Source organism: Lucilia sericata, unplaced genomic scaffold (genome assembly GCF_015586225.1).
Source record: "Lucilia sericata isolate MDLA Ls3-8-SP2 unplaced genomic scaffold, ASM1558622v1 Contig000556F_arrow, whole genome shotgun sequence".
NCBI classification, from domain to species: domain Eukaryota; kingdom Metazoa; phylum Arthropoda; class Insecta; order Diptera; family Calliphoridae; genus Lucilia; species Lucilia sericata.
The window spans coordinates 50061-63118 of NW_023994566.1; the positions used below are offsets into that span (position 1 = coordinate 50061).

The following is a 13058-nucleotide window of genomic DNA, read 5'->3' on the forward strand; positions in this document are numbered from 1 at the left end:
TTCTCTGATCTGCTAGGCCTCCATCAGAATGTTTAATTTTACCACGTTTTTTCCAGGTTGATCTCACGCCATCGTTATGGCAAAGAGAAAAAACGGGAAATTTAGTCATCGATCGTGAATCTAAACTCTTATATAAAAAGCTCGAAATGTCTTTTTAATTGCATCAAGAACCTTTTCCAACACAGACGAACATTGGCGAGTTAATACTGATTTCTGGACATGAGAGTATTCAGAGATATAGAATTGCCAACAAATGCGCAATTAACGATTCGAAACTTTAAGTCGGGAAACTTGAATAAGTTAACCTGACTAATATAAAACGGTTGAAGCAAAGAGATCTGTTTTAAAAGAGTTGACTGTTGAAGAGAAACTCTCTCGACCAAATAGAATAATGGAACGGAGAGTAGGACCACATAAATCTTATGAGTTAACCCAAATGAAAGGAAAACGATTAATGGGAGCAAGGCCGACCTCGATTCGATGGTACAACTACATCAATTTGGAAGAGCGGAATCTGATTAATACAGAGCATGTGGTGAGGATAGTGCAATATTTGAACATTTCTCTACTGTTAACAAGTCTTTGTTGAAATTAAATCCATACACCTTGGGGTCAATTCTATAACGGATATAACATCCCTTAGGAATCGTGATTGGAACATTTTAAGGAATTACATTTAGGAGACTAAGTTTCTTAACTATCGGATGATAAATATTCTTTAAAGATGATTTTCCGGGTCAATAGCGACTTAGGTATATATCTTAATGATATGATCTTTATAAGATTCTCTTTTCAACCTAACCTACATCTTTCTTTCCTTAAAGTCGAACAATTGGGGTTATGAAAATGGCAATTGGGTAATGAAAATTTGAGAGACTTCCTGAGAAATCTGTGCCCGGGCCTGTATAAAGAGACCCATTCAACTTAAAATACATAATGATACAACTTTTTGAAGCCACGGTTGTAAGGGGGCTGGGTGAAATAACGGACCGATTTCAACCATTTACAGTAGGCTTGAGTCCTTGGGTCAGAAAAGTAGGTATAAGCTAAATTTCAGCAAACAAGGTTTACATGAACACACAGAGGGACACGACTTAATCAACTCAGAAAATGATTCCAAACTGATTGGTATACTTTAAGGTGGGTATATGACCAATATTTCTGTGCGTTACAAACATTAGCACAAACCATATATTTCCTCCCCACTTAAGTGTTGTAGGGTATAATAATGTGGCATCACTGGAAACATGTTTAAAATTTCAATGAATTAAACAGCCTTTAAAAAAACTTTTCTTAAGCAAATGCAATAGTAGCTTTTTTGTTGTAAAACTTTAAAATTTTTGTTTGTTTTTTGTTAATTTTTTTCTTTTGGTAGTTGTTACATATTGAATGTCTTACTCTCATGTTAAATACATTTTTTTCTTTCGTAGTAGATTTATATGTTTAGGCGTTAAAAACGCCCGTTTAAAAATGAAGAAAAATTATATTACTTTTCAATTTAAATTGATTTTTTACTATTTATTTTGAGTGGAAATAAAATGCGTGTGGATTCATTTACAATTTTGCACTTTTTTTCTATAAAAATGTCTTGCTTTTTGTATTTCAAATACATTTCAAACTCAAAATTGTTAGCAAGTGGGTTTCTTTTGAATCGAAATTTGAACAAAAAAACAAACAGTTGTATTTGTCAAATTTAGTTTTTTTTTTTTTTGAAGAATAAAAGATTTTTTAACAGCAGACAGACAGACAACAACAAGAAACAAAATCAAACTGCCCCCATCCAAAAACATTGTGTTAAACGGAAGTGTTTTTTTTGTGTTTTTTTATTGTATTGATTTATGTGATAAATTTAACACTTTTATTTGTTTATGGGCTGCTTTTCGCTGGAAGATTTTTTTTGGTTCAGTTCTTCCAAAAAAAAGCTAAATAATCGACCTACCTCACACACGCATTATTGCATTTGCTGTTACCGATATTTTTGCTGTTGTTGTTGTGGTTGTCTGCTGCGTTGTCGCATATTTAATGGCGGTTTCCGGTGTGTGTCTCATTGTTGTTGACACACATTAAATAGTGGTTTTATGACTGAATTTTGCTTTAGAGTCTTTTGCTCTCCCTGTTCAATTGACATGTATTTGCTTTGACATATGTTTTTGTTTTTTTTTTTTTTTTTTGTCAGTGGATTGTTGTTGTGTTACAATTGTTAGTTGCTGTTGTTGTTGTTGTTACTGTTATAGTTTTTGATTTCTTTTAAGGCGGCAATAAATCTTTAATACAAATATGGTAATGACCAACATCCATTTAGTTATTTGTTAAGTTGTTGTCTTATTTTTGAAATCATATTTGGTAACCAAAGATGACAACTTGTTGTTCAACAAATTGTTTGTTTTGTTTTAGAGCATCTCGCTTTCTTAATGAAGCAGCAGAAGAAGAAATAGTTGGCAATTTAATTTAACAGTAAGTGGGTCAATGTCAATTATGTTTGATGGAAAAGTAACAAATTTAGTTGGCAAGTTTGGCACGATTTAGTGGGTAATTAAGTGTTATTTTTTTATTTATACCAGACCATATACTAGACTGTAGACTAGGCTATAGACTAAACTATAGCTCAGTATATAGCCTAGTCTATAGTCTATTTTATAGTCTAATTTATAGTCTAGTCTATAGTGTAGTCTATAGTCTAATCTATAGTCTAGTCTATAGTCTAGACTATAGTCTAGTCTATAGTCTAGTCTATAGTCTAGTCTATAGTCTAGTCTATAGTCTAGTCTATAGTCTAGTCTATAGTCTAGTCTATAGTCTAGTCTATAGTCTAGTCTATAGTCTAGTCTATAGTCTAGTCTATAGTCTAGTCTATAGTCTAGTCTATAGTCTAGTCTATAGTCTAGTCTATAGTCTAGTCTATAGTCTAGTCTATAGTCTAGTCTATAGTCTAGTCTATAGTCTAGTCTATAGTCTAGTCTATAGTCTAGTCTAGTCTATAGTCTATAGTCTAGTCTAGTCTATAGTCTAGTCTATAGTCTAGTCTAGTCTATAGTCTAGTCTATAGTAGTCTAGTCTAGTCTAGTCTAGTCTATAGTCTATAGTCTATAGTCTTCTATAGTCTAGTCTATAGTCTAGTCTATAGTCTAGTCTATAGTCTAGTCTATAGTCTAGTCTATAGTCTAGTCTATAGTCTAGTCTATAGTCTAGTCTATAGTCTAGTCCATAGTCTAGTCTATAGTCTAGTCTATAGTCTAGTCCATAGTCTAGTCTATAGTCTAGTCCATAGTCTAGTCTATAGTCTAGTCTATAGTCTAGTCTATAGTCTAGTCTATAGTCTAGTCCATAGTCTAGTCTATAGTCTAGTCTATAGTCTCTAGTCCATAGTCTAGTCATAGTCTAGTCTATAGTCTAGTCTATAGTCTAGTCTATAGTCTAGTCTATAGTCTAGTCTATAGTCTAGTCTATAGTGTAGTCTATAGTCTAGTCTATATGTCTAGTCTATAGTCTAGTCTATAGTCTAGTCTATAGTCTAGTCTATAGTCTAGTCTATAGTCTAGTCTATAGTCTAGTCTATAGTCTAGTCTATAGCCTAGTCTATAGTCAGTCTATAGTCTAGTCTATAGTCTAGTCTATAGTCTAGTCTATAGTCTAGTCTATAGTCTAGTCTATAGTCTAGTCTATAGTCTAGTCTATAGTCTAGTCTATAGCCTAGTCTATGTCTAGTCTATAGTCTAGTCTATAGTCTAGTCTATAGTCTATCTATAGTCTAGTCTATAGTCTAGTCTATAGTCTAGTCTATAGTCTAGTCTATAGTCTAGTCTATAGTCTAGTCTATAGTCTAGTCTATAGTCTAGTCTATAGTCTAGTCTATAGTCTAGTCTATAGTCTAGTCTATAGTCTAGTCTATAGTCTAGTCTATGTCTAGTCTATAGTCTAGTCTATAGTCTAGTCTAGTCTTAGTCTAGTCTATAGTCTAGTCTATAGTCTAGTCTATAGTCTAGTCTATAGTCTAGTCTATAGTCTAGTATATAGTCTAGTCTATAGTATATAGTCTAGTCCATAGTCTAGTCTATAGTCTATAGTCTAGTCTATAGTCTAGTCCATAGTCTAGTCTATAGCCTAGTCTATAGTCTAGTCTATAGTCTATAGTCTAGTCTATAGCCTAGTCTATAGCCTAGTCTATAGTCTAGTCTATAGTCTAGTCTATAGTCTAGTCTATAGTCAAGTCTATAGTCTAGTCTATAGTCTAGTCTATAGTCTAGTCTATAGTCTACTCTATAGTCTAGTCTATAGTCTAGTCTATAGTCTAGTCTATAGTCTAGTCTATAGTCTAGTCTAGTCTATAGTCTAGTCTATAGTCTAGTCTATAGTATAGTCTATAGTCTGGTCTATAGTCTAGTCTAGTCTTTAGTCTAGTCATGTCTAGTCTATAGTCTAGTCTATGGTCTAGTCTATAGTCTAGTCTATAGTCTAGTCTATAGTCTAGTCTATAGCCTAGTCTATAGTCTAGTCTATAGTCTAGTCTATGGTCTAGTCTGTAGTCTAGTCTAAAGTCTAGTCTATAGTCGAGTCTATAGTCTAGTCTATAGTGTAGTCTATAGTCTAGTCTATAGTGAAGTCTATAGTCTAGTATATAGCCTAGTCTTTAGTCTAGCCTATAGTCCAATCTATAATCTATTCTATAGTCTACAGTCTAGGCCATGATCTAGTCTAATTCTGTATTATTAATTCAATTTATCAACTTGGCAAATGGTTTAGCCTAAAAACCTTTTCCCATCCCTGTTGTCTTATTTATGTCACAGTACATCTTAGATCCCACATTCCATTTACTTAAGAACACCATAACTGAAAAGTTTAATAAAAACGAAGATATTCCTTTTAAAGTAACTGATTGGTAACCATTGCTTCTGCTTGGATGTTGTAGAAATTAGATAAAATATAGAACAGCTGTTGAAGTTTATAGCGGTTAAATATTATCATTGTTATCTTGAGAGGCATGTTGATTTTAGTTAGAAATTGTTTATATAATAAAACTAATATACAATAGATGTTTAATAAATAACGTCATCATAAATTTATTGTTTTCATTACTGATATTTTGAAATCAAATAAAATTCTTTATGATTGGATCGGAAGGATGGATCGATCGATAACATACCCAAAAAAGTATCAACAATCTATCTAAATACCACAAAGAACTATTAGTTTTTTTCTGTGGTTCTTTTATAATTTGTTTTTCACGAATTGCGTTCGCGATTTAAAAATAAATATATTTTGTAATTATTATTATTTTGTTATTGTTGTTTGTGTAGTCATTTTGTACAAATTTTTTTGCACTAAAAAACGTGATGATATTATTGTGTGATAAATTATAATTTTATGTTGACTCCATACAAAGCGCCAGCCAATTTTTGTTTTTTTGCAGTCTTATCTGAAAAATATGTACTTGTACTATTATTGTTGGCAAAAATAATAAAGACTAACCTACTCATACTAGAATAAAGTGAACTCATAAATAATTATTTTTAGTACTTGAGTATTTTCAATGAAAGCGCGTCTGGCCTTTTTTTTCAATTTACGTGGCAACTTAAACCAAAAGCTTCACTCATTCATTCATTCATTCATATTGCGAAAAATATTAAGTGAACGAAAAACAATATTATTTTAACAATAAAAACTAATTTAGTTTAAGTAGTATTTTTTGTTTAAACACGTACTTTAACTTTGACTTGTTAAGAGTTTTTTTTTTTCAAAAATCATTTATTTTGTATTTAAATTTTTTTTAGAATTATTTATTTGTTAAGGCAATTAGTTAGTAAACTTAACGCTTCGTTGACAGTTATTAACCTAACAGCTTTAAAAAGAGGGCTTTGAGAAATTTGAAAATGTGAGGTTATTATGAGGGCTTATGGGAAAAACCTGTAATTGGAAATTGAAGGTAAAGTTTTTGGCAGTAAGTGTAAGATTAAGAGATAAACTTTTTGAACTGATTAACAGCTGCCAGCTAACGAGTCGAGAAACGAGAAACGAGAAAAATAACTGTAAGTGAACGCCATATTACTTTTCCCATAGAGTTCTATAATTGAGACCAACAAATTGAGAAAAATGTTCGACCTTTTTGAAAGTTATGGAACAGGCACCCTCCTCATGAAAAAATTGGTTTAAAAGAAACAGAGAAAGTGTTAGCTAGTTAGTTAATTAGTTAATTAGTTAGTTAGTTAGTTAGTTAGTTAGTTAGTTAGTTAGTTAGTAGTTAGTTAGTTAGTTAGTTAGTTAGTTAGTTAGTTAGTTAGTTAGTTAGTTAGTTAGTTAGTTAGTTAGTTAGTTAGTTAGTTAGTTAGTTAGTTAGTTAGTTAGTTAGTTAGTTAGTTAGTTAGTTAGTTAGTTAGTTAGTTAGTTGGTTAGTTAGTTAGTTAGTTAGTTAGTTAGTTAGTTAGTTAGTTAGTTAGTTAGTTAGTTAGTTAGTTAGTTAGTTAGTTAGTTAGTTAGTAGTTAGTTAGTTAGTTAGTTAGTTAGTTAGTTAGTTAGTTAGTTAGTTAGTTAGTTAGTTAGTTAGTTAGTTAGTTAGTTAGTTAGTTAGTAGTTAGTTAGTTAGTTAGTTAGTTAGTTAGTTAGTTAGTTAGTTAGTTAGTTAGTTAGTTAGTTAGTTAGTTAGTTAGTTAGTTAGTTAGTTAGTTAGTTAGTTAGTTAGTTAGTTAGTTAGTTAGTTAGTTAGTTAGTTAGTTAGTTAGTTAGTTAGTTAGTTAGTTAGTTAGTTAGTTAGTTAGTTAGTTAGTTAGTTAGTTAGTTAGTTAGTTAGTAGTTAGTTAGTTAGTTAGTTAGTTAGTTAGTTAGTTAGTTAGTTAGTTAGTTAGTTAGTTAGTTAGTTAGTTAGTTAGTTAGTTAGTTAGTTAGTTAGTTAGTTAGTTAGTTAGTTAGTTAGTTAGTTAGTTAGTTAGTTAGTTAGTTAGTTAGTTAGTTAGTTAGTTAGTTAGTTAGTTAGTTAGTTAGTTAGTTAGTTAGTTAGTTAGTAGTTAGTTAGTTAGTTAGTTAGTTAGTTAGTTAGTTAGTTAGTTAGTTAGTTAGTTAGTTAGTTAGTTAGTTAGTTAGTTAGTTAGTTAGTTAGTTAGTTAGTTAGTTAGTTAGTTAGTTAGTTAGTTAGTTAGTTAGTTAGTTAGTAGTTAGTTAGTTAGTTAGTTAGTTAGTTAGTAGTTAGTTAGTTAGTAGTTAGTTAGTTAGTTAGTTAGTTAGTTAGTTAGTTAGTTAGTTAGTTAGTTAGTAGTTAGTTAGTTAGTTAGTTAGTTAGTTAGTTAGTTAGTTAGTTAGTTAGTTAGTTAGTTAGTTAGTTAGTTAGTTAGTTAGTTAGTTAGTTAGTTAGTTAGTTAGTTAGTTAGTAGTTAGTTAGTTAGTTAGTTAGTTAGTTAGTTAGTTAGTTAGTTAGTTAGTTAGTTAGTTAGTTAGTTAGTTAGTTAGTTAGTTAGTTAGTTAGTTAGTTAGTTAGTTAGTTAGTTAGTTAGTTAGTTAGTTAGTTAGTTAGTTAGTTAGTTAGTTAGTTAGTTAGCAGTCCGTGTATCAACAGATTTTGGCAAAATGCTTCACTCAATATCATATCAGGGACCAATGTTACACAGTTCCTCACAATTTCTACTTTCGGAATGCAATCGGTCCAGATTTATTTAACTGTTTGATTATACAAGTTTTTGGGAGCAAAATAGTACACGTTTTTTTCCAAAAGCCGATTGTAATTCTTCCTAAAAAAGATTTGCTATTATTACCAATGTTGTATTTTACATAAAGTTGATAACATTGTTACTAAGAGTACAAAGTCGTTAACCAATAACGCCGTTACTATTATTCAACGTCGTTCTTTGTTAAAATAGTTTTAAAGCATTTTTAGGTTAATTTTTCCAGGAAAAAATTAGTTAAAAGTTAAAAATTAAATTAATAATTAAAATTCAAACATTTATCCCTAAAATTATACAACTTTCTAACTAACAGCAGTTATATTTAAACAAAAATAATTAATTATATTTCAGCTAAACTTAATGTTCCTTAAACAAAACTTATAAAAAAATTAAAATTTATGAGTATTTTACTACCAACGGGGGGAATGGATGCATTATTAATATGCCACAGCACGAAATGAGTTCATCAAAAATGCAAAATCTCACGACTATTTTCTTCTACCATTTTACGACTGTGCTACCACAAATCGTAAAATTTTCGCTACACAATGTCATAAAAACAAATTTTAAAGAAAAATTTATATGATTTTTTTGTTTCTTTTGGTTTAAGCCAAAACGTACATACATAGGAAAAACAAAAATTATATGATCAACCTCTTAAGCGAAATGTTAATTTACGAGTTCGTTAAGACAACGTCAGTTTTGAACAATTTCTCCCGTATACAACAAAGTTTTTTAAGTTTAACTAACTAACTGAGTAGAAGAGTAAAAACAACAAGTTAGATGATGTATTTCTTGGCCTAAACTCTATATGCTGGCAAACACATAAATTATAATATGAAAAAAAGCTTTTTCTATATAGTTGAACTTGTTAACAATTTATTTTTATTTGAGTTTCCTCTGCTTAACAAAATTGTTAAAAAAAAACTTTAAAACATTATTTTCTTATTTTTATTACAATGTCATATTTTAAATTTAACTTGCTGATTTTTGTAGTTTTTTTTGCAAACATGAAAATTTGTTAGTTAATAAAATGTTGTCTACAACATTTTATTGATTAATTTTTTGAAAGTTTTATTATTAAATAAAATAACAGAAAAAAACAAACTGGAGTCATATTACTTTCGCTGGAATCACTTACTATATATTAAAGTTTTTTTTTCCAGTTAAAGTTGTTTATGGTTTGTGCCAAATTTATTTGTACATTTTTCCAATAGAATGATTTTAGTTAAATTTATTTTGGTTGAAAAATTTGTTTAAAAGTTTTGATTAAAATTTAAGTTTTAATTTAACATCAGTTAAAATATCATATTTCTTTAGTTTGTTATTAAGGTCATTAACTCAAGTGAAGCCTTGCCAATGTTGTTAGAAATAGGTATTTGTTTTAAATTAAGTTGTTAATGTGTTTTATAAAAAAAAATTTTGCATAAATATTAGCCTTGTTCTTATTCTTTTTTGGTAACAAATATTTTTTCCTAATAAATGTTTAAAAGAAAGGAGTGGTCTTCCTGTTAAATAGTTACCCTTAAAAACATGTTAATGACTTGTACTTATCCAACTACTTACTTTTCAATGTCTAATATATAACCTCTGCTTTATTTAGAAGGACTCTAGTAATGACTTACCAATAACTTTATATGTATTTATTTACTTTTTAGACTTGATGATTTGAAAAATCTTATTAACGCTTATAGGCGGTGGTAGAGCGGACTCTCCCCCCTTTTTCAATTCGCCTCATAGATGAACAGTTAAAATAAGTGATTTGTATAGTATTACCTCCGTCTGTCAGAAATGGACTTTAATTTTCAATTGCTTACTAAGTCCAAGTAATATTCGCCACTTTATTTTGAAACTGATATCATTGTTATTTGTAATCGTGGACTCATTCATTGAATAAATCGCACGATACACGTATTCTTTATGTGTTAGGACCCGCTATTGAAAATTTTATATGAGACGAACATTCTATGTATTAAATATTCTTTGGTCTAAGTCTGTTTTTCAGCTTTCAAATCGACAAATATACAGTTATTTCGAGGTTTCAAGGTCAACTTTTTGAGGATACGGCACGGATACATTCTTCAGGCTCTATTTTTCATAAGCGTTAGAGCCAGCGCAGTGCCGACTCTTCGCCTTCAGTTTTAAATGACTCTATTGGCAAGCCATCTGTTCCCACAAGGATATTGCAATTGGCATTTCTATCTGATCAATTGGGAGCAAAATCTCTTATTGCGGAAGTATTTTTCTCCACTTCATCGGCTCTTAAAAGCTTGGAAAAGTGATCCTTTCATAGCTTAAAGTGTAAAAAGCTTGGAAAAGTGGTGCTTCCATAGCTTAAGTATACCCTGGGCATCAGTTCCTAGACTAACACTATTATCTCTGCAGAAAGAGGCCTGAGTTGGAAAGAGGCCACTGTTCGCCTATAGTAGAGAGTCGAGAATTTTTTGGTTCCTAAATACTTCTGTAAAGTTTCAAAGGAACTAATTCTTTAACACTAGTTGTACAATTCTTTAATAGAACTCACACCTGCTTCGAAACTACATCTTGGAAGCGATTGAAAAACAATCAAATATCGCTTTAAAAAAAAACTAGTTCTAGAATTACCTATTATCCCCACGGTTCAAAAATATTAGGGGTAGTGTTTGACAGCCTCCTTCACTTTGCAGTGCACGCAAACTACATCAATCAAAAGGTTCGAAATAAGGTCCTTAAAGCTCTAGATGGCACCTCTTAGGGTTTGCATAAGGAGACGATTGTAACGACGTATAAGGCCCCTGTATGGACCTCTTTCCTCAGTGATACCCAAATGGTGAGGTTTACAAACGGCACAGAATAATGCACTTCTGATCGTAACCGGATGCGTCAAGATGACAAATGTGTATCATTTGCATAAGGCTATTGGTCGCTCTCTTCTCAATTATGTGGCCCCTGTATGGACCTCTTTCCTTAGTGATACCCAGTGGCGAGATTTACAAACAGCACAGAATAATGCACTTCTGATTGTAACCGGATGCGTCAAGATGACGAATGTGGATCATTTACATGTGGAGACCAGGTTACTGTCAGTCAGACAACTTAATGTGTTATTGACTAGACAGTTCCTGTTGGCATGCCATCTGCCTAGTCACTCCAACCATTATAATCTGATGGAGGATCCCCCTTCCAGGCACATCCGGATGGACTTCAGCGACATCCAAGAAGTCATACTATCGGACGTCGACGGACTGTCAATTACAAGCGCCCGGTAAATGTTGCATCAAATGGCGGTCACTGAAGCCATTAATGGCTATAGATGCCACAGAGTCCTAAATGAACACCCCCTGCGATCTCAGTTTGAGAGAAACAGTTACCCAGGCATTCTATAACCATCTGGGCACCATTAAGAACCAGTTGGTGTAGTTTCCTCAACTGCTACCGTGAACGAATCGTTTCAGGCACTGCCTGTCATCAAAGTCCTTACGAAACGGTGCATTTATTCACGGCCACAGTCTATCTGTTACAACAACATTAATGTTCTAGAAGTAGTCGTGGATCTAGGTAGTACAAGATTTGCTAGTTATTCAATGAAAACTATACAACTCTGGAAATATTTTCATTTACGACTTTTAGCGATTTAAAGCGGGAATTCCACATAATCTTTCAGTAGATTCTCGGGCAGAAAATTAGGATTATCAATATATAGAGGAAATTCCACGTAATATACTTTTTGTAGAGCCTCTTGCAGTCACTAACTCAGTTTCGGATTCTCATCATTACTTGAACTGAATCTATTATAAAATATGAGTACCCTTGCTTTCTAAATAGTTTTTAGCATGGGATACCCTTACAGAATAATGCAACACTGAGAGTAACGATAGATATTTTTCGAGAATATCTAAATCACGAAAACATTTTGTTATTAGAATAATATTATTGACATACTTGAAATAGTTTTAATATTTTTTCACAAAACAAACAAAAATGTCAATTATTTTCAACTGTTTGTTATTGAATTTCAATTAAATCAGAATTCTGTAACCGAGAGGTGTGTCATTTAAATATGTTAACCTTGAAACAGTTGGGGAAAAAAGCAATTTGTAACTAATTAAGCGGGGTTTGCTTCAATTAATTTTTATTTTACATTTCTGTGGACATTACGGTTTGTCACGTTAGTTGATTTGAACTATTTTTTTGTGTATCCAAACGAGATCATGTAAGTGTAACTTTATCTATAGAAAAAATTACACTTTGAGTCTAAAATATAAAATGGTTTAAGGTTGTTTTTTTGTTTCCATTTCAAAAAAAAAAGGTTAAAAGTTTAGGTCATTTTTTTTTTGTAGAAGTACGTGTGAAATTTGATATATTTAATGAAATGCTTGAGTTAACTCATTTGACACATGTATGTTTAAAAATAAACTTGACATGAGTCAGTTTTTTTTTCGAAACAAAAACAAAACAAAAATTTAAATAAATTAATAAAAAAAAAAAAAATTAAAATGTTTGCCTGCTTCCAAGTGACAACATAAAAAATAAACACATTAAAAAATTAGCATTTGCTAAAAAATTAAATTAAATAATAACAACAAAACAAAAAAAAACACCGACGACAACACAAAGACAATGAATTTCCGTTAATTTAACATGTATATATTAATTTTTAATTTCCTTGTTAACAATTGTTTATGCAAATACAACTCTGTATATGTATTTACTTTTACTCATTGACAATTATATTTGCCTTTTTAATCACGTTTAATGAACTTGATATAGTTTAACTTTTTAATTAAATAGTTAACTTGTTTTTTGTTTTATAAACTTGTAACCACAATAAATAAAACAAACCGACCGATTAATTAAAATTTCATATTGAAAACCCTTTATATAAAACAGCAAAAAGTTTGCTAACTTAACTTAACAAACTGACAACTTGACGTTGTAACTTTACAGCAAATCAACTTGTTAAGTTGTTTTGTACTATAATACATACATGTTTAATTTTTCTTCCCCATTTAAATTTTATAGTTTTTTATGCAAAATATTTAATTGATGCTGTGTGCTTTTTAATATTTTATTTTCTATGGACTATGAACTGTCATTAAGTCATTGGTATTTTTCCGCACTCTCTACATATGTTTGTACATATGTATATGACATTTGTTTTAAGAGAGGGTGACTGTGTGTATATGTATGTATGTGCCTGGTCTGCGAATTGCTGACGTCAAAAACTAATAATAATTCTTTGGTCTGATCTTGTTAATATTGAAATAATAAATTTTTCAATTAAATTGTTTTCTCTAAATGACATTTTATTAGGCCAACCATATTCTTTGCAAACATTTCTATTTTGTCATTGAGTTTGCGAAAATATGATTAATGTCAATTTTATTGTTAAATGAGTTCATAGCGATGGCCATTTTGAATATTATGGTTTTT

General features: G+C 30.7%; 1 protein-coding gene across 1 annotated transcript in view; it reads left to right on the forward strand.

Moving 5' to 3' along the window:
• Positions 1 to 5979: 5979 nt before the first annotated feature.
• LOC119606175 (protein TANC2) overlaps positions 5980 to 13058 on the forward strand; it is a gene marked incomplete at its 5' end in the record, with an annotated part of 78564 nt that continues 71485 nt past the window's right edge. The window contains one exon of the mRNA XM_037959585.1: positions 5980 to 6023. Coding sequence (XP_037815513.1) covers positions 5980 to 6023 — 44 coding nt within the window. The remainder of the gene's footprint in view (positions 6024 to 13058) is intronic.